Genomic DNA, 27,047 nt, shown 5'->3' on the forward strand with positions numbered 1-27,047 from the left:
CATTTAGTCAAGGCTATGGTTTTTCCAGTGATCATGTATGGATGTGAGAGTTGGACTGTGAAGAAAGTTGAACACCGAAGAATTGATGCTTTTGAACTGTGGTGTTGGAGAAGACTCTTGAGAGTCCCTTGGACTCCAAGGAGATCAAACCAGTCCATCCTAAAGGAGATCAGTTCTGAGTGTTCATTGGAAGGACTGATGTTGAAGCTGAAACTCCAATACTTTGGCCGCCTGATGCTGACTCATTTGAAAAGACCCTGATGCTGGGAAAGATTGAGGGCAGGAGGAAAAGTGAACGACACAGGATGAGATGGCTGGATGGCATCACTGACTCGATGGATGTGAGTTTGAGTGAACTCCATGAGTTGGTGATGGACAGGGAGACCTGGCTTGCTGCAGTTCATGGGGTCGCAAAGAGTCGGACACGACTGAGAGACTGAACTGAACTGAACTGAAGGAAAGCACTTTTACTCTTTGACCAACAGCTTCTCCGAATGTGGCTTGTCTCACAAAAAGACTGGGAAAGAGAAAGAGCCTTCCAGATCACCGCAAAAGTTCTGACAAATGATGTCGAGGTGAGTAAGCCCCTAGAATGGGTGGATGTCATTGCCTGCTAACAGCAAGGACTTCGGAGGCCACTGGAATCCAAAACTCCCATGTGAAGGATCTCCAGTCCAGGCGGAGTTTTTTTCAGAGAGCCACCCTGAGGTCTGCCCCATCCCTCATCACTGTGAGTACAAGCAGGAGCTGGCTGAGGGGTTGCGGGGTGGGGGTGGGGGGGCGCGGGGGGAGGGGGAGATTTGGAGGCGGGGAGTGAAGCGATTCATTTGTCTTTGCTTGCCTGTCCGCTTGGAAAGTCCGAGATTCCATTTTATTCTAAGGACCTGCACGGAGGAAAGAAGGACTTAATATCCAGTGTTGGGACTATCCTGAAACATCATCAAGCCACCCCATCACCTCGGGATCCTCCTTTATCCTGCAGGCACCAGAGAATTTTAAGATCGGCTCACTCCTTGGCCTCCTGGCTCCTCACTCCTGTGACACCCTGCCCTCCATCCGCCAGGCGGCTGCTAGTTCGGCTATTGGTCTGTTCTCTATAAAAGGTGAGGGAAGGATGAGAAACCCACAGATGCAGAGAAGATACCTGTTTTCATTTTTCTCAGCTTTTCTCTTTGTATATCTCTGTCTCTCTCCTTCCTCTCTCTCCTTCTTTCTCCTCCCCTAGTTCAGTCATTTCTGAGTTATGTCACACAATTTATCTCTCTCTCTTAGATCCTTTTTCCTCAGTGGCTCTGCTTTTTGTTTTTTTTTTTTTTAAATAAAGATAATAGCAGCAAAGCATCATAAAGATCCATTAAAGCAGGTGAAATGTTTTCAGAGTGTCTGATTTAAACCACACACCAATTGGGCATATTAGCAAAGCTTTTTCTACCACACAGTTTTCTTTCAGAGGAAATCATACTATTATCCTGGTGCTAAGTGAATTTCAGAGTTCTCTAAGAGAGAGAACTTTGTGGAGACTTTTGTAGCTTGCATAGCAGGACCTCTGCCTGCTCTGCCAGAATGTGTAAATGCCTATAAATGTCAGGAAACAGAAGGAATTTTAAAACCTCAGTATCAGGCTGAAACCAACACTCAGGGCTTCCTTTAGATTAAATCCAGGTTAAATCAGCAAATGTTTTGCCGAGGTGGGACCTGCCTTGTGTACAGTTCCCTCCAGACCAGTTGCAGCCAGGATCCCCCAGCCAGCTTGCTGCTGCTCATGCCTACACTAGACTCTTCATTCTTTTAGATGTAGAATTAAGAGTCTAGATTGCCTGGAGAAATATTAATAACCTCAGATATACAGATGACACTACCCTGATAGCAGAGAGCGAAGAGGAACTAAGCCTCTTGATGAAGGTGAAAGAGGTGGTTTAGCCACTAAGTTGTGTCTGACTCTTTCGACCCCATGGACTGTAGCCTGCCAGGCTCCTCTGTCCAAGGAAGTCTCCAGGCAAGAATGCTGGAGTGGGTAGCCTAACCCTTCTCCAGGGGATCTTCCCAATCCAGGAATCGAACCCAGGTGTCCTGCATTGCAGGTAGATTCTTCACCAACGAGGTACAAAGGAAGCCCCTAGGGAAGTATTTGAGTGCCTTTTTGTGTGTCAGACACTGTTCTGGTGCTGGGACACAGAGATATAACAATTCTAAATTTGCATGCTAAAAGTGTGTGAAAGACAGGTGGAATTTGGTTGAGGGCAGATGATAGAGTCAGTCAATAGGGAAAAACTATTCAGCAGAACCTGAATAGATCTGACAGTCCCTTGGGATTTGGGAAGAGAATTCATGAAGGGTGTATGATTTTATCAAAGCAAGAAAAAAAATGAATTAAAGGGGTGAGAATTAAAGGACCATTCTAATAAGACAAGAAATGTACCACAAAAGGACCTCATAGGAAGAAAGGGATTCTATTATTCTTCTGCCTGGTCTTTATTTGTTGTTGTTGTTGTTGATGTCCAACTCTTTGCAACCCCATGGCCTACAGCATGCCAGGCTTCCCTGTCTTTCATCATTTCCTAGAGCTTGCTCAAACTCTATTGAGTTGGTGATATCATCCAACCATCTCGTCCTCTGTCATCCCCTTCTCCTCCTGCCTTCAATCTTTCCCAGCACCAGGGTCTTTTCCATTGAGTCAGTTCTTTGCATCAGGTGGCCAAATTATTGGAGCTTCAGCTTCAGCATCTGTCCTTCCAGTGAATATTCAGGACTGATTTCCTTTAGGATTGACTGGCTTGATCTCTTTGCAGTCCAAGGGATTCTCAAGAGTCTTCTCCGACACCACAGTTCAAAAGCATCACTTTTTCAATGATCAGTCTTCTTTATGTTCCAACTCTCATATCCATACATGACTACTGGAAAAACCATGGTTTTCACTATATGGACCATTGTTGGCAAAGTAATGTCTATTTTTTAATATGCTATCTAGATTTTTCACAGCTTTTCTTCCAAGGAGCAAGTGTCTTTTACTATCATGGCTGCAGTCACCATCTGCAGTGATTTTGGAGCCCAAGAAAATAAAGTCTCTGACTGTTTCTATTGTTTCCCCATCTATTTGCCATGAAGTAAGGGGACCAGATGCCATGATCTTCATTTTTTGAATGTTGAGTTTTAAGCCAGCTTTTTCATTCTCCTCTTTCACTTTCATCAAGAGGCTCTTTAGTTCCTCTTTGCTTTCTGCCATAAGGATAATGTCATCTGCATATCTGATGTTATTGATATTTCTCCCAGCAATCTTGATTCCAGCTTGTGCTTCATCCAGCCCAGGATTTCCCATGATGTACTCTGCATATAAGCTAAATAAGCAGGGTGACAATATACAGCCTTGATGTACTGATTTCCCAATTTTGAACAAGTCTGTTGTTCCATGTCCAGTTCTAACTGTTGCTTCTTGACCTGCATACACAGGCTTCTCAGGAGGCAAGTTGAGTGGTCTGGTATTCCCATCTCTTTAAGAATTTTTCACAGTTTGTGGTGATCCATACAGTCAAAGGCTTTGGCATAGTCAATGAAGCACTAGATGTTTTTCTGGAATTCTCTTGCTTTTTCTGTGATCCAACAGATGTTGGCAATTTGTCTCTGATTCCTCTGTTTTTTTCTAAATCCAGCTTGAACATCTGGAACTTCTTGATTCGTGTACTGTTGAAGCCTAGCTTGGAGAATTTTGAGCATTACTTTGCTAGCATGTGAGATGAGTGCAATTGTGTGGTAGTTTGAACATTCTTTGGCATTGCTTTTCTTTGAGATTGGAATGAAAACTGATCATTTCCAGTCCTGTGGGCACTGCTGAGTTTTCCAAATTTGCTGGCACCTTGAGTGCAGCACTTTCACAGCATCATCTTTTGGAATTTGAAATAGGTCAACTGGGATTCTGTCATCTCTACTAGGTTTGTTCATAATGATGCTTCCTAAGGCCCACTTGACTTCACACTCCAAGATGTCTGGCTCTAAGTGAATGATCACACCATCGTGGTTATTCAGTCATGAAGATCTTTTTTGTATAGTTCTTCTGTGTATTCTTGCCACCTCTTGTAATATCTTCTGCTTCTGTTAGGTCCATGCCATTTCTGTCCTTTATTGAGCCCATCTTTGCATGAAATGTTCCCTTGGTATCTCTAATTTCCTTAAAGAGATCTTTAGTCTTCCCCATCCTATTGTTTTCTATTTCTCTGCATTGTTCACTTAAGAAGACTTTCTTATCTCTCCTTGCTATTCTTTGGAACTCTGAATTCAGATAGTTATATCTTTCCTTTTCTCATTTGCCTTTTGCTTCTCTTCTTTTCTCAACTATTTTAAGGCCTCCCAGATAACCATTTAGCCTTTTTGCATTTCTTTTTCTTGGAGGTGGTTTTGATCACTGTCTCCTGTACAATGTTAGGAACCTCTGTCCATAGTTCTTCAGGTGATCAGATCTATATTTCTCCCTTTAGGTCCTTTTATTTTCTTGAAACATGCAAAGTTCCAGTTCTTAAATATTCTTTGTTAGCAGGTAATCCCATATTCATTTTTCATTAACTCTTTTTCCTGTTTGATCAAATAAACATGGTAGAGAGAGAGAGAGAGAAAGAATATGATCATTAAATTAAATATGTACTGGATACAAGTAACTAGTGTTTTACTGAATTAAATGCCCACTTAATATTTGTGGATGTTGTTCAGTCCGTTGTTAATGCGGATAATAGATCAGAGGTTGAGAAATTTACCAGTTGCTTGGACAATTGAAGGCAGTGAAGCTGGACTTTGAGCCCAGGTCCTCTGCCCAGGAGGCTAAGCTACCTCCCAGAGAGTGATTCAGGTGTGAGTTTCCACCAATTACTAACTCCAGACAGCAAACAGAAAATCATCACCATTGAGGTCTGCATTTACAAGTCACTATCGGAGAAGGCAATGGCAACCCACTCCGATACTCTTGCCTGGAAAATCCCATGGACGGAGGAGCCTGGTAGGCTGCAGTCCATGGGGTTGCTAAGAGTCGGACACGACTGAGTGACTTCACTTTCACTATCAACAATCACACAATTTCAATGATTACAATGGTTACCTTACCAATCCCCTCAACAGAAGTTGACTGCAGAATAGAACTCCAACAGAGCCAGCAGTAGAGTAGAGTAGTAAGAGCCTGGGCAGTGGTGTCAGACCAGGGTTCAAGTTCCAACCTTCCATTTTCACCCCCTGCATGACCTGGCCAAATGACTTTACATCTCTCTGTGTCAGTTTTCTCAACTGCAAATAACCTCAGATGATCTCTAGGAGTAATAAATGAGATCAGAGTATTTAGCATGCTTTTAGCATGCCGAAACTCCTCAGTCAGTGTTTGCTCTTATGCTCATCAGAGAGGCTTTCGTGCGTTTGTGAAAGGCATCCAGCAGCTGAATTAGTGTCACATTAAAATATAGACAGCCTCTCAACCCCTATCAGCTCTTTGAACTCCCATGTCACCCTTTGTTGATTGCAGGTGTTCACCTGGAAGTGGAAAGACTACAGGATTTGCAGGAAGGGCTGCAATGTGATGATGTGCAGGTCCAGATCAAGATTTCCTCCAAAATAGCAAAGGTAATAGATATGGAGGACTGATCAAGGGACATAAGGATGATTCTGGGTTGATTTTCAAATGAGTCAGCTGTGTACGCACCTCTACCAAGGAGGGCAAACAGTCTAGCCATTCTAGCAAAATAAAAGACTTTGTCCATTCATTAAATCTGGGTCCACGTATATAAGCAACCCCTGCTAATCTCATTTCAAACTCTGGGAAACCTAGGGAACCATGCAGTCCTCTCCAGGTGAAGGAGGCAGTAGGGTAAAATGAGAGAAACAGGGCATTGAGTCCATCAGATGTATTCTGTGTGCACCCCTTGAAGTGCGTGCACTATGTGATCCATTTCCTCATCTTAAAAAAATGCATAACCTCCCTCTCAGAGCTGCTATGAGAATTGGTCAATCAATTCATTCATTTATTCAGTCACTTATTCATTCACCTCATGTGCCCTGTGCATCTACCACATGCCAGACTATTTTCCAGGGTCTTAGGATAGAAATGCCTGCCCTCATTGAGTTCACGTCCTAGTGGATGGAGCAGCCAAATAAATATGATGTCAGGTAGTGATAAGTGAGAAACACAAAGTCAAGGAGGGGAATAAAGAGTAAGGTGGGTGCAGATCCCCTGGGATCACAACTCTGAAAGAGAGAACCACAAAGATATCTGGAAAGAACATTCCAGGCAAAGGGGGAAACAGTATGTGCAAAGGCCCTGAGGTGGAGAACGAAGTGGGTCCTGAGATCCAAGAGATAGCCCAGAGCAGATTGAAGTGCCTTCCAAGCCTTATTAAGAGCCTTGGTTTCACTCCAATAAAAATCAAAAACCAGCAGAGGGGTTTGAACAGAAGAGTCAAAACCACTACATACAATGTGGCAGGTGTGAAATGTACAACTTGTATGAGACAATATTGTTCCTAATGCAGACATTATGCATTTCTATGTGTACTATGGTAATTACCCACTGAGGGCGGTAAACAACAAAATTGGTCATTATGACAATAACAGAGAGAAGGGAACTTTCTTGAGAACAAAGCATTTTTCCTAACTTGCAAAATCTCCTTATGGGGTAGCGGTGGTTCTATGAGGAAGAATGTGATACAACTCTATTTCTGAAGGGTCACCTGGCTGCCATGTTGAAACTAGACTATAAGCTGGCAAGAGTGAAACTAGTGAGGTCAGTTTGGAGGAAACTGTAAGAATCCATGTGCGAGCTCAGGTGGCTTGGACTAAGGAGGCGGCAGCAGCGACAAGAAAGTGATGAGTATACAGGAGAGAAACTCATGGGGGCACAGGGAGGGAAAACAGGTCCGATGCCTAAGACAGTGTCTGATGCGTGATAAGTGTCAAAAACATGAGTTCCCTTCCTTCAATTATTCCTAAACCAATATCATCCCAATATGAGAAAGAAAAAAACACATAACTGTTGAGCTTGGACCCAGGCAGACATTTGGTGCTCCAAAGAACAGACACATGGGTCTAGGCCTTGATCTTGGAGCCATGGTAACTCAGAATCCAGCTAGGACAGGCAGCTACTCATGAAAAAGAATTCATGTCCTCTCAAAGATTGTTCTACCACACATCACTGGGCCATTTAATACAGAGGGAATTCAGTTGTGAATAGGAATGTTTTCATACCCACAAACTCAAAACCATGACCTTCTTGTTTGGTTAAAGCCCCAGATAATGCTTCTGGAATTTATTCAGACTGCTAACTTTTCACCTACCCTGCTTGCCTTTTCTTTCGCACATACACAGAGGCATATACAATCAAACATTCTATATAATTATTGTCGAGAGACCAAAATTACAAAGTCTTATTTTCTTGACCTTTTTATTGACTACTCAATATTGAAACACACAAAAGCAAAAGACAGGGTTCATCTTAATTCACCCTCCATTTGGATGCTGTGAGGCACAGGCTATTTAGCCAGGCACTTAGTACATGTGACAGATTTCCTGAATCCTCAAGCCTAGCTCCTAGCTACTCTTTGGCAGACACAAGACATTTCTATGATAGATGAAATGTATATGAAAGTACTTGACAACATTTAAATTGCCATGTATGCATTATTTTTCCATTATGAGGCATGTTGTAAATTCAGGTTTGGAGAGGAAATTGCCTTGGCAGACCTAGAATTTAATAAATACGAAATGATTTTTAGAAAGCAACTTCAAGAAAGTTTTACTTAGACTGAAAGGCCATGTCTATGTCCTATTTTAGTATTTTCTCTAGTTTCTATGGCCTCAATCATACGCTAACTCTTTGGAAAGCCCAGTGGTTTCTAATATCCTAAAACAAAGGACAGCACGTTTTGGGTGTCCAGATAGGAAGTGAGGGGCTTGGTTATGTGAGTCTTTCTGGGTCCAGATATGAAGTGAGGGGTTGGTGACATGAGTCTTTCTGGGTCCAGATATGATGTGAGGGGTTGGTGACATGAGTCTTTCTGGGTCCAGATATGAAGGAGGGGTTGGTGACATGAGTCTTTCTGGGTCCTTTCTCAGATTGTCAGTAAACTCATCCCCAGTGAAGAAATGCTCGTGTTCCTGGAGGAAACCCTGGATGGTCTGGAGAGCCTCAACCCCCCATGTACAAAGGCCTGTGGCGTCTGGATGATCACTGCCCTGAAGGAGCAGGGAGCTACTCTGGAAGACCAGGTGAACTGACAGCCAGTCTGACAACTGAGCACAATTCTAGCACTTCTGAAAGGCCAGTACCAGAAGCAGGTCATCACTCCTCAGTTGGTCCTCTGATGAGTCACAGGCAAGAGTATACACAGCCGCAGGAGGCCTCAACAGAGACCCAAGTTGTGTATGAGCAACCAGGCTCAGGCGGAGGGCCCGTCTCGCCTGACTCAATTGCCTCTCTGGTCTGTGATCATGAGCACTTTCCAAGCTGCCACTCTCTGGCCAGAGGAAGAATATCTGAACCAGAAGCATGTGGGGTGTGCAAAACTGGGTTGTAAGACCTACAAGCATAAGAGTGATCTCGTGAACCTTTGAGATGGCCACTGAGGGCCAGGCGCGCTTTCTAACTCCACTGCCACCCTGTGAGCTGCTCTTTAACATCCTTTAGGTATTTTCTGATAAAGAAGGCTATTCTTGAGGAACTGACTGAAAGAAAAGTCCTCAATCCTTTCTCCCAACTAGAGAATTAAGCAGAGAGATTGGATTTAAATTCAGGAAGTCTGGTTAAGAGCTCCAAATGGATATGCTGTCTTCTCTCTCTCCTAAAGTCAGAATCAAAATATTAGCAATTCAGAGATCAATGATGAGGAAAAGAATTTTTAACCCCGAAAAGCTTCCTTCCCAAGGGTAACAAGAGGAAGAAGTCATGGACCCCAGAGCCCAGAGTTAATCATCCTAAATTAAAGAGTTCTCCAAAGCATGACTTTTACAAATGACCTCTGTTCTAATTACTGTCCAACTGTTCATTTGTTTTCAAAAACATTTATTGAGTATATACTGTGGCAGGCCCTAGGCCAGTCATGGGAGAATGAAAGGTTAATAAATTTAGAATATCCATGTGTTTGTGTGTTAAACATAAAAGGGGAAGTTGTTCACATGCTAGGTAAAGGCTAGGGACCTAAATGTTTTCCAAGAATCACTAGTATGGGACTGTGTGATAATCAGGCTTGCAGGATATTTATGATTAAGGAATTACAATTCTATGAAAAATGTTATATTTAACCTAAAAATGTCTATCCAAAATAAGAAAGAGAAATATCTACTGGACGCAAAGTTGCTTTCACATAGAGACGTGTCCTAATCCATGTCAAAAATCCAAATGCATGATATAATTCCCTACTGCACACAGACTAACATCCAAACTCAGAAAGGTGGCCCTCAATGCCCTTTCGGATTCAGCTTTGTCTTGTCTATCAAGTTATCCTCCTCTTTTTTCTCACCTTCATTCTTTCTGTGCTCCAAACTGAACCATTCTCCTATTCCATAAAGCTTTTCTACATCTGCTTCTACCAGGCTTTCATGTAGTTTTTATATAGATTTTAGAAGGCAATGGCACTCTACTCCATTACTCTTGCCTGGAAAATCCCATGGATGGAGGAGCATAGAAGGCTGCAGTCCATGGGGTCGCTGAGGGTTGAACAAGACTGAGCGACTTCACTTTCACTTTTCACTTTCATGCACTGGAGAAGGAAATGGCAACCCACTCCAGTGTTCTTGCCTGGAGAATCCCAGGGATGGGAGCCTGGTGGGCTGCCATCTATGGGGTCACACAGAGTCGGACACGACTGAAGTGATTTAGCAGTAGCAGTAGCAGTACTTTATAAAGCCATTAGGTTCACAGCAAAACTGAGCAGAAGTTATAGAGTTTCAGTACACCTCCTATCTCCACACTTCCAACATCCCTCACCTCAGGTTACATTTGCTACAATCGATGAACCTACATTGACCCATCCTATAATCACCCAAAGTCCACAGTTCACATTAGAGCTTTTAGTTTTGGTGTTGACAGATGTAAAATGACAGGTATCCAAAAGTGGAGGATAGATCAGTTTCACTGCTCTCTGAACCTGCTGTGTTCTATTTGCATTTTTACCTGTCTTGTTCCTTCTGACGAGGATTCCTTTCCTCGCCATCTCCACCTTGCCTTTTGGAATTGGTATATATCCTTTGAGACCCAGACCGGTGACCTCAGTTACTTCTGGATTCCCCTATCCGTCCCATGAATCTCTTGTACACCGTTTGTCATACACAATTTTGTGCACAAGCCTTTGGGTGTACAGTTGAAGTCCTTTATGAGATGACTCATTCCTTTTGAGAAAGGGCTACATCTTATGCAACCCTGGTAAATTCCCCACAATGCCTAACTCAGCACCTGGCATAATGCCACCTTTTACTAAATGTTTGCTAAACTGATTTAAGAATAAATGCCTAATTTATCAATAATTGTCCTGAGCAAGAGATAGGCCATGTGTAGAATCAATCACCTCCTTAACATTATTTCTATTTCATCAATCACCATCCACAACTTGCTGATTGTACATGACCTAAGCCAACCATGTCAAGGAAAAATGGTGATTCAGTGATTGAATTGGCTTTTTGTTTTTAGCTGTTGGAGATCTTGGGCGTAATTTACCATCACATGCCGGTCCTCAGACAAAAGGAGGAAAGTTTTCAGTTTATGCTAGAAGCCATCTCTCAGATAGCCAGCTTTCACATGGACGCAGTTGTTGCCAACCTTTTACAGAAGCCTCTGCCATTTGACAGGTAGATTCAAACTAAGGTGGTCCCTTTTCCCAGGGAAGACCCCTCTGTAAGGCACTGGGAAAAAATCTCTGGTTTGGGAGAAAGATAGCAAGAAAAAGTTGAAAACATCTCACCTGACTAATTTCAGAAACAGTGCTTGAATCACAGGTAATGGTTTTCCAAGTATTTTTCAAATATATGTCCTCATTGGATAATGAGAATTTTAGGTATATGTATGTGTGTGTGTGTGTGTATGTATGTGTGTGTGTGTGTATATATATATATATATTTAAAATAGGAGTAGGTGAGTTTTAGAAAGTGATTATTTCCCCCCTTTCTGGTTGCTGAGAATGCATCTATATGAGAGGTTTCTGTCTTGATGGATGTTAACAAACCTCAGCAACCCAAGGCCCAAATGCTAGATTGTTAAATAAAGCATCCTTATTATCCCCAGGCACGCTGGCATGTCCACTCGTCCCTGCAATTGTGATTAGTCATAATGTGGTTTTAGAGTGGATCCAATGGAAAAGCGCATCTGCCAAGGAGTTGAGCCTCATCAGTTTCCTGCCTTCCTTCCCTAGGGACACAAAGACACTGTGGAAATCTCTGGCTGAGAACCCAGCCTCCAGTGGCAAACTCTTGCGAGCCTTAGTCGACAAACTGGAGAACGAATTAGAAGATGACCTAGCCAGGATAGAGGCAATATCTGTGAGTTGGACAACCCGTGGCAATGACTTTGTGGCTGATCATGTTTAGAAGCCAATTTCTTACCAACCCAAGGAAAATCTATGCCTCTGTGTTTCCAAATTATCCTTCAAGACATCTAATTGTTGTCAAAAGACTCTAAGCCTAACCTGATGGTGCCAACTAGACTTTGGAGTCACCCCATATGGGAGCCCTGAGAGAAAAACACAATCTGAGTTGAGAAGTTTCCAGAAAAATAAACCCTCTGTTTTCTCCCCTTTCTGTGTGCTTTTACCACAAGTGTGGTCTACCTGGGAAGCAATCCTGTGGAGGGAAAACAGCCTGGAAGGTCAGCCCCACCTGACACGAGACCCTTCCTCCCCGCAGGTGGCCTGTGCCGTGTATGAAGTGGTGTTGACGGGCACTCCTGTCTCGAGCCTGTACCCGGAGCTGTTCGCGCTTCTCCTGAAGCTGGTCAGCTGCACACTCGGTCAGAAGATGCCCACCTCAGCCCTCAGCCGCCGCCGGCGGGTGATGCCGCAGGGGGAGCGGCAGCAGATAGCTGACCCCTGCAGGTAAACGGCCAGGCAGAAGGGCCTTCTGGAGACATCCTGACCCAAGACTCCAGAAAAGGGCCTGGCATGGCCTCAAGTACCCATTTAGAAACAAGAGCCCTCCATCCCTGAGCCTCATAGCCCTTCTTCCCGGAACTGGTACCCAGGCGCTGTTGTCCAGAACAGTCTTATAAGCAGCAACATCCTCTTCTCTAGAGTGCCCCATCCACTTCCTTTGTCTTCTTTCCTTGAAACCTTTCAAGGAAAGTTGGAATTCTGTAATATTCAAGGCAGGTGGCACTAGTGGTAAAGAATCTGTCTCCCAACAAAGGAGACTGCCAATGCAAGAGATGCAGGTTCAATCCCTAGGTCGGGAAGATCCCCTGGAGAAGGAAATGGAACCCACTCCAGTATTCTTGCTTGGAAAATTCTATGGACTGAGGGTCCTGGGGAACCCCAGTCCATGGGATCACAAAGAGTCCAACACGAGTATACACATATACACTGTACAAGGAAAGAAGAAAAATAAAAATAAATATCATATTTCCTCAAATCTAAGACATCACCAATTGAAAGAACCAATATTATTTCATGAACCATTGAAAAAGTTAAAAAAAAAAGTCCCAATTAAGTCATAAATTAGTGCTTTCTTAAACTATTAAATTCATATTTTATATTGCTCCATAGAGCTCTTTGAGGATTATTAAGTATAGATTTTTATCCTGTAACACATTGCTTTGCTTCCCTGTTCTCTTGCCTAACTTTTTGTTCCAAAGTCAAGTCAACCTATTAAAAGGCATTTTAAAGAGCAATTAGACTCAGTGAGCATGCATGTGGGGTAGGGGTGGGGGTGGGGTCTGCTTGCTTGCCTGTGCAGGCCCAGGCACTCAGTCACACAGTCCCATCTGACTCTCTGTGACCCCATGGACTGTGTAGCCCACCAGGTTCCTCTGTACATGGAATTCTCTAGGCAAGAATACTACAGTAGGTTGCCATTCCCTTCTCTAGGGGATCTTCACATCTCAGGGACTGAATATGGGTCTCCTGTATTGCAGGCAGGTTCTTTACCATCTGAGCCACCAAGGAAGCAGTTAGGCTCAGCACATGTACATACATACATGTAACTTTACTAAAATACCTACAGCTCTAAGCATGTATGTGTGCATGCTAATTCACATCAGTCGTGTCCCTCTCTTTGCAATCCAATGGACTGTAGCCTGCCAGGCTCCTCTGTCCATGGGATCCTCCAGGCAAGAATACTGGAGCAGGTGGCCAGGTCCTCCTCCAGTGACAGCTCAAAGAGCCACACTTAAATCTGTTTGTGTACACGAATTGTAGACACAGTCAATAGAGACTGCATCACAACTACTGTTTGGCCAACAACTGGAATGCACTATCCATTGAGAGATGCATCCTGGTTTCCAAGGTGCTGTGTTTGAACCACTAAAATACAGTATTTCACACTTTCTATCTTCAGGGCTTGATTTTCTCAGGAGAGGTTAAGATTTTGGGGAATTATTGACTGACTTCAGGACATGTCAATATCCCCTTTGGCCCCAAAACCAAAGTATGAGATCAAGGCTGCCTGTGTTTTTTTTGCACAGCCTCCATTCATCCAGAAGTAAGGGAGCATTATGGGGAACATTTTTTTTAAACAAACAAAATGTGCTATATTTATTCTGTAGAATGTAGTGATTATAAGTAACCAGATTCATACATGTCAATATAGAGCCCCAAGATATAATATGTGAAAATATAGAATACAGACAACTTGATGGTATTTATTATGGATTATGGACTTGGGGGATTCACAATTCCCTGCATGGTGATGACTTACTTTTGTGATGCCAACTGTCTCTTTCAGGCTCTCGACTACAACGCTGAAGTGTGTGCAGGCCCAGGCCATGAGAGAAGGGCTGACCAAAGAATCTGACGAGGGAGACAACGTGTGGACCCTCCTCAGCAGCCCCAGTACCCACCACATAGGAGTCTGTGCACTGGCCAGGTAATGTTCAGATACTCCAAAACTAGATACCAAAGAAAAAACTGAAAATAAAGTGAAAATGCAGTGCAGACAACTTCACTGAGAGCCATTGAGTCACCAAGGACTTAGAGTCAAGGAGAAAAAAGAAAAAAACAGATGAAAGAGCAAAGGGGGTTGGGAAGACATGGTAGGATCAGCTCCAAACTCAGCAATTCCTCAAAAAATAGTGATACAAATTAACAGTTTTAGGCAAACTACACTTTAGAATTTAAGTAAACTCCCGGAGTTGGTGATGGAGAGGAAGGCCTGGCGGGCTGCAGTCCATGGGGTCACAAAGAGTTGGACACGACTGAGTGACTGAACTGAACACTTTAGTCAGGCACTTAGATAGGGTGCTATAAAGTTTAAGGCTTGGTGCTCTTTCCTTGTTAACATCCCTTTTTAAAATTATTGATTTTCCTGATAGAGAAATAGACTAAAGTGTCTTCCGTTGTTTAGAAAGAAAAAAGTCTCCACTACAATGGGAGCCTTGGTTTTCTAGGAGCATGGCCGTGTGGCAACATGGAATCATACGGGACATCACAGAACAACTCCTCCCATCCCTGACCTCCTCCTCGGAGAACTACCGGATAACGGGCACAGCTTTCTTCTCTGAGGCAAGCCATCCCAGGAGGCTCGTTGGGTCCCATGGGGTATCTCTCTCAGGAGTCCAGTGGGAACCAGAGCCACGGAAGAGGGACCTTCACCAGAAGCTTTGGGAGTGGAGAGGCCCAATGACTGCCAGAGATACAGTACCTGAGAAGAGAGAGAGAGAGGAAAAAGAACCCAGCCTCATCCTCTTCCTCCCCTCTGGTCTGTAGACATCAATTTCCAAAGCAGAGAAGGATAGAGACTTAACCTGCAAAGGACAAAACAAAATATAACCAACAAATATATCAATACTACAGTCCTTCCACACCCTGGGATAAAGGCTGGCCCAGCCAGTCCAGAGAAATAACATCATCAGTTACTCCTGTTTTCCATGCTCTATTTTCCCATTTAGATTAGAATTATCTTCTTAACTGGGCTTCCCTGGTAGCTCAGCTGGTAAAGAATCTGCCTGCAATTCAGGAGACCCCAGTTCGATTCGTGGATTAGGAAGATCCCCTGGAGGAGGGCATGGCAACCCACTCTAGTATTCTTGCCCGGAGGATCTCTATGGACAGAGGAGCCTGGCGGGTTTTATTCCATGAGGTCGCAAAGAGTCAGACACAACTGAGCAACTAAGCACGTGCACATATATTCTTAACTAGGTGTTTTGGTTCTCATCAGCTCATAACCTTGACCTGTGGGTTGTTTACTGCTAGAGCTTAGTTCCTGCCAGATTTGCGTATTCACCCAAGGCTTCTTCCTCTGCTCCACAAGCAGCTGGGGCCCTATCCTTTCATCATAGCTGTGATGCCTTCAGAACTCTCCTGAAGGGAGGCCCTTCCCTCAACTAAAGGGGAGAAGTGTGTCATTTTCAGCTCATGAAGGAGCCAGTCCTTTGGAAGCATGGGAATCTACGGGAAGTGCTTGTCCTGATGGATCAGAGTGCTTGGGACTCCAACCCCATCCTGAGGCAAATGGCCATCCGGGGTCTTGGTAATACAGCTTCTGGAGCCCCTCACAAGGTAAAAGGGGTTGGGGGAGGGACAAAAAGTAGTTCCTCTAAATAGAGTTAGGGGCTTCCCAAGTGGCTCAGTGGTTAAAAGAAAAAAAGAATCCATCTGCCAATGCAAGAGACACAGGACACAGGTTCCATCCCTGGGTTGGGAAGATCCCCTGGAGAAGGAAATGGCAACCCACACCATTATTCTTGCCTGGAAAATCCCATGGAGAAGAAGGAGCCTGGTGGGCTACAGTCCATGGGGTTGCAAGGAATTGGACCCAACTGAGCATGCATGGACACAAGTAGAGTTTTAAAATAATTATTTAGTAACCCACACCCCATGGTTACCATGTGTGTTAATTTCAGAAATTAAGTGAAAATCCAAATAAGTTGCTGAAGTAGTGGCTCTTGTGTTGAAGGATCCGTGACCCTAACAGAATGTCAGTCCCCTTGTCTGGGGTCTCCTACCCTATTCCAGATACACATAGAACAGTTTTTGAGATTAAGAGACCTTATTTCAAAATAGGTGAAGAAGCACAAGCAGATGATGTTAGAATCTGTCATCAGAGGCCTCTATCACCTGGCCCGCACTGAGGTCGTCTGTGAAAGCTTGAAGGCTCTAAAAAAGATCCTGGATCTGCTCACAGACAGAGACGTGAGCTTCTACTTCAAAGAAATAGTGCTGCAAACAAGAACCTTCTTTGAAGATGTAAGTGAACCTGTTCAGGAATGTTCCCTCCCCAGCAGTGAGTGAACAGAAAGAGGTTCAGGCGGTGCTTGCAGCAGACCAGTTTGGTGTCCATCTGCCGTACCCGCTTATATTCCCTTTCGTAGTTTTCCTCTCTTGTCCGTCTTGCTTCCTGGGCTCACCTCCCTTACACTTAAATCCTTACCTCAACGTTTGCTGTTGGGGGAACACAGATGATGACAGTACTCATTACAGGGCTAGACGTCGATGCCGCCAACACCATCTTTTCCATGTGCAAGATTTCAAAGACTTAAAATGCTTGCGTAGTTCATTTCACCCAGGAGTCATTAAACTGCCCCATGGCTCATGGGCCAAATTCGACCCAGAACATCTTTTTGCAAATGTAGTGCTAATGGAACACAGCCGTGCTCATTGGTCACATATTATCTATGGCAGCCTTCACACTTCATCTGCAGAGCTGATTAGTTGTTACAGAAACCATGTGGCCTGCAGAGTCTAAATTATTCAGCCTTTGGTCTTTTACGGAAAAATTTTGTCAACCCCTGATCTGGTTTACAGCCCTCATTTCAGAAAAGATTAGTCAATGATCCTAGGCAAAGGAAGGTCATTTTTCTTTATACCTTCTGGGAAACTAGATTTTATTATTTCTTCTTGGTTTATTCACTGTCATTAATATAGAAATCTATTTCACATCTAACATAAACCTATTTTTTATCATCTAAACCTGTCTGCTCCTGTTGTGTGATTGGAGGAGATGGAAAATCTTGGCTGGCTCCTCAAGTGCATCCTTCTTAAACATTAAGGCCTTATTAAATTACCTGTTCACCTGATGGTCTCCAGAATGAAAAGTCTTTATTTCCTTCATTATTCACCATAAACCTAATTTTTCAGCTCCTTAATATTTTACAAGCCAGTGACTGTGTTGTATCTCTAAATGAGGCCTGAGAAGTATTGAATAGAATCTGAAGAAAAATCACCTCTCAAGTCCAATTTTTTCCTATTTATTCACTCCAGTTTTTTTTTTAATCTTACCCTTTCTTCCTGACTCTTCAGAGGTTTATTAACCACCCGACCTCCAGATTTCAGTTTGTAATCCGTGCCCTCAGTCCACAGTCCACCAGTTTTGTGTTTCCGTTTCTTTTGTGTGAGTCTGAACCTGACCTTTGAAAGCAGCTTTCTGCTGGTATTAGTGTTACTTTCTCCAATGTGTTAGTGTTACTTTTCATTCTCATTTTGTACTCAAAAAATACTTCATGGGCTTTCATTCAACTCAGTATCTTTTTTAAAATAACAAAGATGTTCTTTTCTTCACTACACAGATTTGAAACAATCTTTAACAACAAAGAGCTGAAGTCAGCCCCAGAGAGACCCACCTGTTAGGTTTCCTGGACTGTTGTTGATTCAGTGATAGTAACACTCTTGGATCTGAGCCTTCAATAATCACAAGTCTGTCTACAAGTTTTATGGTCAAAAGAATGTTTCTCAGTTTTACTGCAAAAAAATCTAAAGTCTTTCTGGTTGTTAGGTTAGAACTTTTTCCTTTCTAGTAGGTATCGACCTCATCAAATTTTGCATAAAATTTGACAAAAATTGAGTCTTAATAACGACATGTTCTTTACAGTCCTGTAATGCTCTTTTGGGGGCTTGCCAGGTGGTGCTAGTGGTAAAGAATCTGCCTGCCAATGTAGTAGACTTAAGAGATGCATGTTCGATCCCTGGGCTGGGAAAATCCCCTGGAGGACGGCATGGCAACCCACCCCAGTATTGTTGACTGGAGAATGCCATAGACAGAAAAGCCTGGTGGGCTACTGTCCATAAGATGGTGAAGAGTTAGACACAACTAAAGCAACTAAATGCACGCAATTCTCTCTTTCTGCAAATAAATTATGATACTTTGCCCCTATATTTTTCTATAGGTAAAACATACAATTCTGTAATCTCCAAATTCTCTCTTTCTTTTCTTCACTATTCAAATACTTTCTTGAAAATCCAAAAATATGGTGACACTTTGAAAAAATGGTATAAAATACAGCTGCTGTCCCACGCTCCAGGCCCTGCTCACTATTTCCCATACCAGCACCCAAGCGCTCACGTCACTCTCTATAACAGGAAATTAAACTTTAATACTTCTCCCAGCACCCAAGACACTTCTACACTTCTCTTTTCTGCTTTCTCATCCTCCCAATTGGTTAATTCCTCCTCCACCTAGCTTTAGGTCTTTGATTTTTAAAAATTCAAATGGTTTCTTTTTTTTTAAGAAAATAACTCTCTAGCTTTTGGATACTTTGTTATTGGGTTGCTTCTCTTTCTAAAAGGAGATCTTTTAAAAATATACCTTGACCTTACTTCTAGTACATTTAAAGAACATGTCTACTTCCATTTCCATTCTACAAGGTCACATCTCATGTATTTAACTTTTCTAGCCTTTTCCCAACAAGCCATGTTTATTTTTTTATGGTAGATCTTTATCAGCGTCCTTTTTCATAACATTGTTGTTTATATGCCCACTTCTCACACACATTTAATTTTGCCATCAAAGTTAATTCTTCTGTCATCTTCCCCTCATGTCCATGGGAATGCTTTTTTATTGGTTCTTGTTTGTTGCTAATCTAAATAATATTGTTACCCGAAATGACCTTTCCCCTCATCCCTCTGCCTTCCTATAGGTATTTTAGACTAGTTTTCTAGATACCCAACTCCCTCAAGAAAAAGAAAGAAAAAAGAAAACCTCCAGAAAATTCATCAGAGTTTGTTAGAACTCTAAACCATATCAACAAAGTGTCTTAGATAATAGAAGGCCATCTTTCTCCACCACCTGTAAAGCATTGCCAACCATCCTGGACAGTAAGCAAGGGAGCTCCGTAACTTCATATATAAAATAGTGAGGCTAAGCACTTTCTTGTTTATCCTCTCTCTCTCTCTCTCTCTCTCTCTCTGAGACCCAAAGTTCAAATTTCTGAGCTTTCTGTAATCCCTTTGGAAAGTGTATGGGATCTTGGAGAAGCATCCTAGACCTTGAGCAGTTTCGATCAGAGGCCCCATAACTCCAGACTAATGATGCAGTCAGACTAATATGTATAAAATACAGAACAAACAAGAACCCTCCCTGGCCTTCTCCCACTAGCATTCCCTGTGTATTATTCCTGTGGTCATATTTCCTCATTAGTTCCTCAAAGTCAGAAACCAAGTCTCCAGCTCTAAACTCGGGTTGTGTGGATGGAGAGATACTGGGAAAGAAAAGGCATTCTTGAAACACACAGGGGCTGTGACAAGCGAGCTCCAGTGCCTGGACTCCAGCCTCCTTTACTGAATGGGAAGGGGCATAGTGGGCTGGGGGGTTTCCAGCTGGGAATGGCCATGTCGGGGACTCACCCAAGACATGCATCTGTCATCACAGGAGCAGGATGATGTGAGGCTGACTGCCATCCTCTTATTTGAGAATCTGGCATCCCTAACAGGAAGAAGGTGGAAGATTTTTTTTGCTGAAGAAATAAAAAAGAGCATGATTTCATTCCTTCTCCACCTCTGGGACCCCAATCCCAAGATTGGAACTGTAAGTGGCCCTTGCAGAGACAGCTGCACCTCTTCCTCTGCCCGTAGCCAAGAGGTGCCAGGAATCTTGGTCTGGCTGGGCCAGAAGCCATATCTGAAGACACCAGTCTCAAATGAACCTGAAAACCAGTTATCCCATCTTGGGTTCTTTTTTGGCCATCACTTCCTGAGTTTGCACTTCCATCTTTGAAACTGGGAAGGTGGTAGCACTGACTGTCCAGCCCTTGCATCACTCTTTACTGCTCTTTTCCCAACATACCTATAAGCCTGCCTTCCCTTCTGGAAGGGGAACTAGCATTATGCACTGTGACGCAGAAAACTCTGTTTTCCAGGCTTGCCGTGATGTCCTGATCATCTGCATTCCTTTTCTGGGTCTCCAGGAACTCTATGGGGTATTAGACCATCTCCTGGATGTTCAGGATCTACCAAGGGCCAGGGATTTCTACAGGCAGTTCTGCATGAAGCTGGTGAGTGTGCAATAGGTGCTGCTTCCAAAAATTCAGGCCAAGAGTCCAGGCAAATCCCAGAAGGCAAAGCACATAGCAAAGAATCCCAGCTAGAGCGAGAACCATCTGGGAAGAACAGTGATTCTGGATATCCTGCCACATCACCCTCTACTCTGTCCCCAAGTTCCAGCTGGAATCTGCTCTTGACTCCTGAAACATCTGTTGATTAGTCCTATAAGCTCCAGTGCCACCCTGATTAAATTTAGAATGAAATAGCCGCTGTATGCATGCTCACTGGTCTTTTGATGTCTGTTCTTGGGGACTATAGGATGCTGAATTTCATAAAGGGTCACTTCTCAGTTGCCTTCTTTGTTTTTTTAATTTATTGAAGTATAGTTGATTTACAGGGTTGTGTTAATTTCCACTCAACAGCCAAATAACTCAGTTATACATACTTATTCTTTTTCATGTTCTTTTCCATTCTGGTTTATCACAGGATATTGACTATAGTTCCCTGTGCTATACAGTAGGACCTTGATGTTTATCCATTCTGTATATACTCATTTGCGTCTGCTAATCCCAAACTCCCAGTCCTTCCCTTGCCCACCCGTCCCTCCCACTTTCAGTTGCCCTCTTTGTAACACAAATCTCTTCCAGTCGAAGAGAAACCAAGAAATCCTATGGATCCTCCACACACACTCATTCACGTTCTTCAGCAGCAGCTGGGAGACCATCAGGAGTGCAGCCATCAAACTCACAGGTGAGGCCATGTCCACTCTCTCCACTCACAGGTCCGCTCCTTGCCATCCTGTTTTGCTTTGCCTGGAAGCTACCCCAGCATGAATGCTGGTATGATTGTGTGCTGTTGCTTTAGTCATATCTGACTCTTTGCAACCCCATGGTCTGTAGCCTGCCAGGCTCCTCTGCCCATAGGTTTCTCCAGGCAAGAATACTGGAGTGGGTTGCCACGCCCTCCTCCAGGGGATCTTCCCAACCCAGGGATCAAACTCATGTCTCTTATGTCTCCTGCATTGGCAGGTGGGTTCTTTACCACAAGTGCCACCTGGGAAGACCAGTATGATTGGTATGACCAAAAAAAAATAATAATAATAAGCCAGAAAATTCATTTTATGTATTACGACATCTTCCCTCAAAAGAACCTGTTTTCTTTGCAAACTTACAGTAGCAGCTTCTGAATTCCCAACACTCATTCTCTTTCCATCAGACCATTCTCCCTATTTGGGTCCTTCCTGCTTCTTCTGATTCCAAGTCACTCTTCCCTCTTTTCCCCAGGTCTTTGATCCAAGCCTGAAGCCCCTGCCAAATTGTTTTCCTTTGTATCACCCATTAACACAAACCATAGTCAACCTTCTAAACTCAGTTCAAGTTGAGAGCTTTAGCAGCAACGTGATAACTAGTGAAAAGTGTACGGGTGCTTGGGGGCCAGCGGACCTGGGCTCTGCTAGCTGATTCTGGACAATTCACTTAATTTCACTCTTTGTTGTGAAATTTCACTCTGTGTCGCCTCTTTGTTTGATCTATAAAATAGTAAAGTAAGTGAATCACTGAGGATTAAGTCTTATCATGAAACCCATTCCATCTAATCAGGCCTACAATGAATAGGCCCACTGGGTTGGCCACCTTAAAGAAAGAAAGAAAGAAAGTGAAGTCGCTAAGTCATATCTGACTCTTTGCGACTCTGTGGACTGTAGCCTGCTGGACTCCTCCATCCGTGGGATTTTCCAGGCAAGAATACTGGAGTGGGTTGCCATTTCCTTCTCCAGGGGATATTCCCGACCCAGGGATCGAACCTGCATCTCCCACACTGCAGGCAGACTCTTTACTGTCTGAGCCACCAAGGAAGCCAGGACCCTGAGGATCCCTTATTGGATCCTATAGAGGATCCCCTTTTTGTTGTTTTTCAGTCACTAAAATGTGTCCACCTCTTTGTGAAGCCCATGAACTGCAGCATGACAGACTTCCCTGTCCTTCACTATCTCCTGCAGTTTGCTCAAACTCATGTGCATTGAGTTGGTGATGCCACCCGACCATCTCATCCTCTGTCGTCCCCTTCTCCTCCTGCCCTCAGTCTTTCCCAGCATCAGGGTCTTTTCCAATGAGTCAGCTGTTCACGTCAGGTGGCCAAAGTATTGGAGCTTCAGCTTCAGCATCAGTCCTTCCAATGAATATTCAGGGTTGTTTTCCTTTAGGATTGACTGGTTTGATCTCCTTGCCATTCAAGAGATTTTCAAGAGTCTTCTTCAGCTCCACATTTCAATAGCATCAATTCTTCGGTGTTCAGCTTTCTTTATGGTCCAACTCTCACATTCGCACATGACTACTGGAAAAACCATAGCCCCCTAACTACACTGTAAATTTTTGGAAGACAGGGGCCATACATGTTCAAAACCCTGACAACTCGCGCCGCTCCCCTGGAGGAGATAGTGAGTTTTCCCAGTAACATGGTGGGCAAGCAACCGCTTCGAGTCACAGCACTCAAGACTCCATACACATCATCCTGGAGGTGCAAGGGGAGCCTAGCTTGTTCATTCACTATTCAGACCACTTAATTTCTGACCAGGTGCAGAGTCTGCCCTGACTTTTTGTGGCCCATTCCTCTAAAGCAAATAGTAACTTTTCTTCCTGTTGATTTTAGATGCCATTGTTCTCAATTTGACCTATCGATATGTGGAGCTAGTAGACAGAGAACAACTGACCACACGTGAGTACCAACCCTAGTTTCTGTCCAGAGCCCTGTTATATTCTTAGAGAAAGAGAAACTAAAGCCACTCCAAGTTCCACATCAGCTGTAAAATCATAGTGTACCCCGTCATCAGTGGTCTCTGATCTCCCCATATACTGGACTTTCTCCAGAGTGTAAGGTGACCCCCAGCTCCATCCCATTGCAGGCACCATTCCCAGCAGACTTCAAGTTTTCGATTGTTTGTAAACCTACTGGTCCCAAGGTCAGCATCTTCTCTTCCCTTATTTCAATGTAAAAATAGTTTCTAAATTTGTGGATCCAAATCCTAACCATTAGGGCAAAATGTGAGCCCAGGGACCTGAGCCCCATGTAGCTCTGATCCTTAGTGGAGGCTTCCCTGCACTGCAGAGCTTGGGCTTTGGCTTTCTTCCCTCAGTGGACATTGCTCTTCTTCCCATTTCAGAGCTCCAAGCACTTCGACAGGACCCCTGTATCAGTGTCCAGAGAGCAGCTGAAGCTGCCACGCAGACCCTCCTGAGAAGGTGTAAAGAGATAAGTGTCCATCTGTAAACCATCAGGAAATAAACTGCTAGGCTTTTTCTATAACTGAGTCCTGTCTTCATCCTCACAACTCACAAACTTGTAATATCTTGAGGAAAGAGGTGGCGCCCAGGGTGGGGATCTTGAGGTAGTGGTATATCCCTTACCCTCCAGACTCCCTGGTGGCTTCAGTTGGCAAAAACCACACTCACCAGTTCACATGAGGAATAACCTGTGATGTGAGTGGTGACAGCCACATGGCCTTTGCACAGGACAGCCTTCAATGGAAGCTTACATCCCAACAGATACCAAAAAAATGAGAGAATGTCAAACAATTCTGCTGCCACTGAGAAGAGGACTACTGCTACTTTCCGCTCATAGCCCCTTTTCATATCTTTGTCAGTTTTGACTTGCTACTCAGGCTCTTTTCTTTCTAAGAAACAGTCTTATGACAAACTTTAACCTGTCTGTTCTTCCTTTGTAATTTATGTGTCGAGATTGCGCCCCAGGGACTTTTCTACAAAAGACCCTTCCTGACATTGTATTAAATCTCACTATCTCCTTTCCATTTTTATCCTAGAGCATTCCTCTCTTTGAATTGTGTATATGCAAGTGCATATGTGTTAACCTGCTTCATGGCATCTGAATCGTAACTCTTCACTCTTTTTCACAATGCACACCTGAAAAGCTATGTACAGGAAGTCATGTTCAGACAAAGAAACTTCTAACACAGAGTCCAGGACTCATTTAACACCACCACGATCACAACCATTCATTAGCAGCCTTATTTTTTGCTATAATTTTTGTCTTGTGAACGTTTAAATTTCAAACACTGAGCTCAAGTATGATCTGGCCCTTTGTTCAGATTTCTGAAATAAAGTTAAACTGATAGCTTTAAGGATGCAATGTATTTAACACTGTACATTAACAATTTGAGAAAATCTAGGGGGTATCATAACTACATACCTTTTATATTTAGTAGCACAAGTATAAGGACAAGCCATGCAATTGGAGGAAAAACCTGTTAGGGACTGACAGAGAGGTCCTTGGTTGCTGGCAGAGTCTCCTCTTGACTCCAGACTTGAGAAAAACTAGGAGTCTGTCAGTATACAAAAACCACTGAACTCAGGACAAGCAGTTACAGGATATTAAGGAATTGGCTCTTGCCAATTCGGATTGTGGTGCCCAGTCTGAAGTAAGCAGGGTTGGCTGGAGACTGGAAGTGTTGCAGTTCAAGTCTACAATCTATAGATTAGCACAGCAGTCTTGAAACAGAATGTCAGTGCCTTCTTCAAAAATCCTCAGTTTTCCAACAAGTCCTAGGATTCTTTTCACAAACAACGGCAACACTTACTAAATTGACATGTCTCCTTATAAATTCCTCTAATCTATATTCTAATCCCTTCATCCTCAAGTTCTTGAGAAAATTTCTCTCATTTCCACCAAACATTTTAGGAACCAAAGGAGTCTTTTAGGTCAGAGATTTTAGACCAGAGTCTTATTTATTCATGCATTGAACAAATATTTATTGAGTGCCTATAAATGTATAAGGCACTGTTATAGCCACTGGGGCTACAACTATGAGGAAAAAAAGTACAAAAATTCTACCCTCATGAAATTTATACTCTATGGCTCCAAATGATTCTTGTCTCCTGGTGTTCCTGTAACTCTCTTCCCACAGTGAATAGAAATGTCCTGTGCAATCAATACAAAGGTTCAGAAAGTTACAGTGTGTGACTTTCAAGACAAGGTCATAAATGGTACTGCCCTCTCTTGAATCACCCACTATGGAGGAAGCCAGCTGCCAACATAAGGATGCTCAAGCCGCCCAAAAAGAGATCCATGTGTCCAAGAACTGATTCCTTCTACAAACAACCAGAGCTAACTTGCTAGGTTTGTTAAGGAGCCATCTTGGGAATGAATCCATGAGCCCCGGGCAAAGCCTTCAGATGATTGAAGTCAAGTTGACACATTGACTGGATTATGAGATAAAATACAGAATGCCCAATGAAATTTGAATTTCAGGTGAGCAATGAGTAGTTTTTCAGTGAAAGCGTGTCCTGATTATTGCATGGGACACACTTCTACTAAAGAATTATTTACTGCTTTTCTAAAATTCCAAATTAACTGAACATCTTGTATTTTTGTTTGCTAAATCTGGTCACTCCAGTACAATCTAACCAGAGTCCTGGGTCAGAATCACTAAGCTAAACCACTCCTGGATTCCTGAACCACAAAACTGTATGAGATAATAAATCCATGTTGTTTTAAGCCACTGAGTTTTAAGGTAATTTGCTATGCACTAATGGGTAACTAACACAGAGAGGCTGTGATCCCACCTAAGTCATATGCAAGTTTCTGTGTATAATTGCATAGGTGTATTTTGGGGTAATGGCTTTGATTAAATTCTTCATGGAGTTGGAACTATTCCAAAGCATTAACACACATGAAACAAAGCAAGAAGGCAAGAGATATGGTTTAGTTGACCTCTTTGGCAGGTTTTTTTATGTCAAATGACAGTTGCAATAGAACTTTCTGCAATGATGGAAATGCTCTATATCTGCACTGACCAATATGGTAGCCACTAGCCACTAGTCTATCAGAGAAATTAAGTTTTTAATTTTAAGTAACCATATGTACCTAATAGCTACAGTATCCCACAAGACAATTTCAGAATATGGGGCAAAGAGTTGTAACAGAATGTGGGCTGAGCCACCCAGAACTGCAAGACATTCTCAACAAGTATAAATTCACTCACACAAGATCTTATCTGATACTTCTTCACATATCCATCGCCACTATTACTCTTCACCCACCCTGGCAACCAGCAAAGAGCCTCCCTTATCATTGATTGGTGGAAATTAGGTAGAATGGCCACATGAAACACATACCACAGCTGGACTTTTGTCCAAACCCTAATCTTAGAGGGGTTCACCCTGACACGAATTTCCAAGACTCTTTTTATCACATTCCAGCTTCACCCTTTACTAGCTGTGTGACTTGGGAAAAATCATTTTACCTGCCTGTACTTCAACTTCCACATCTGTAAACTGGGATCATGGACATTGTAAACTGGGAACAAGGAACACAGCCTTGTCTAACTCAATGAAACTCTGAGCCATGTGGTATAGGGCCACCCAAGACGGGCAGATCATGGTGGAGAGTTCTGACAGAATGTGGTCCACTGGAGAAGGCAATGGCAAACCACTTCAGTATTCTTGCCTTGAGAACCCCATGAACAGTATGAAAACATAAAAAGATAGGACTCTGAAAGATGAACTCCCCAGGTCAGTAGGTTCCCAATATGTTACTGGAGATCAGTGGAGAAATAACTCCAGAAAGAATGAAGGGATGGAGCCAAAGCAAAAACAACACGCAGTTGTGGATGTGACTGGTGATGGAAGTAAAGTCCGATGCTGTAAAGAACAATATTGCACAGGAACCTGGAATGTTAGGTCCATG

General features: G+C 43.2%; 1 protein-coding gene across 7 annotated transcripts in view; it reads left to right on the forward strand.

The window, feature by feature from the left end:
- The window catches only part of MROH2B (maestro heat like repeat family member 2B), a 73,446-nt gene extending 49,795 nt beyond the window's left edge, over positions 1-23,651 (forward strand). For 2 of the 7 annotated variants that reach the window (XM_024981485.2, XM_015459077.3), the window contains 16 exons: positions 486-575; positions 983-1,103; positions 5,495-5,592; positions 8,077-8,229; positions 10,646-10,803; positions 11,364-11,490; positions 11,854-12,041; positions 13,885-14,025; positions 14,546-14,660; positions 15,510-15,656; positions 16,161-16,343; positions 19,741-19,896; positions 20,228-20,362; positions 20,999-21,101; positions 22,998-23,063; positions 23,509-23,651. In XM_024981485.2, coding sequence (XP_024837253.1) covers positions 486-575; positions 983-1,103; positions 5,495-5,592; positions 8,077-8,229; positions 10,646-10,803; positions 11,364-11,490; positions 11,854-12,041; positions 13,885-14,025; positions 14,546-14,660; positions 15,510-15,656; positions 16,161-16,343; positions 19,741-19,896; positions 20,228-20,362; positions 20,999-21,101; positions 22,998-23,063; positions 23,509-23,615 — 2,088 coding nt within the window. In that variant the 3' untranslated portion in view covers positions 23,616-23,651. Of the gene's footprint in view, positions 1-485; positions 576-982; positions 1,104-5,494; positions 5,593-8,076; positions 8,230-10,645; positions 10,804-11,363; positions 11,491-11,853; positions 12,042-13,884; positions 14,026-14,545; positions 14,661-15,509; positions 15,657-16,160; positions 16,344-19,740; positions 19,897-20,227; positions 20,363-20,998; positions 21,102-22,997; positions 23,064-23,508 lie in introns of those variants that run through there. The other 5 variants (XM_024981486.2, XM_024981487.2, XR_009491961.1 and 2 more) reach the window with 5 other exon arrangements.
- Positions 23,652-27,047: the final 3,396 nt, after the last annotated feature.

This window comes from Bos taurus, chromosome 20 (genome assembly GCF_002263795.3).
Source record: "Bos taurus isolate L1 Dominette 01449 registration number 42190680 breed Hereford chromosome 20, ARS-UCD2.0, whole genome shotgun sequence".
In the NCBI taxonomy this organism is placed as follows: Eukaryota; Metazoa; Chordata; class Mammalia; order Artiodactyla; family Bovidae; genus Bos; species Bos taurus.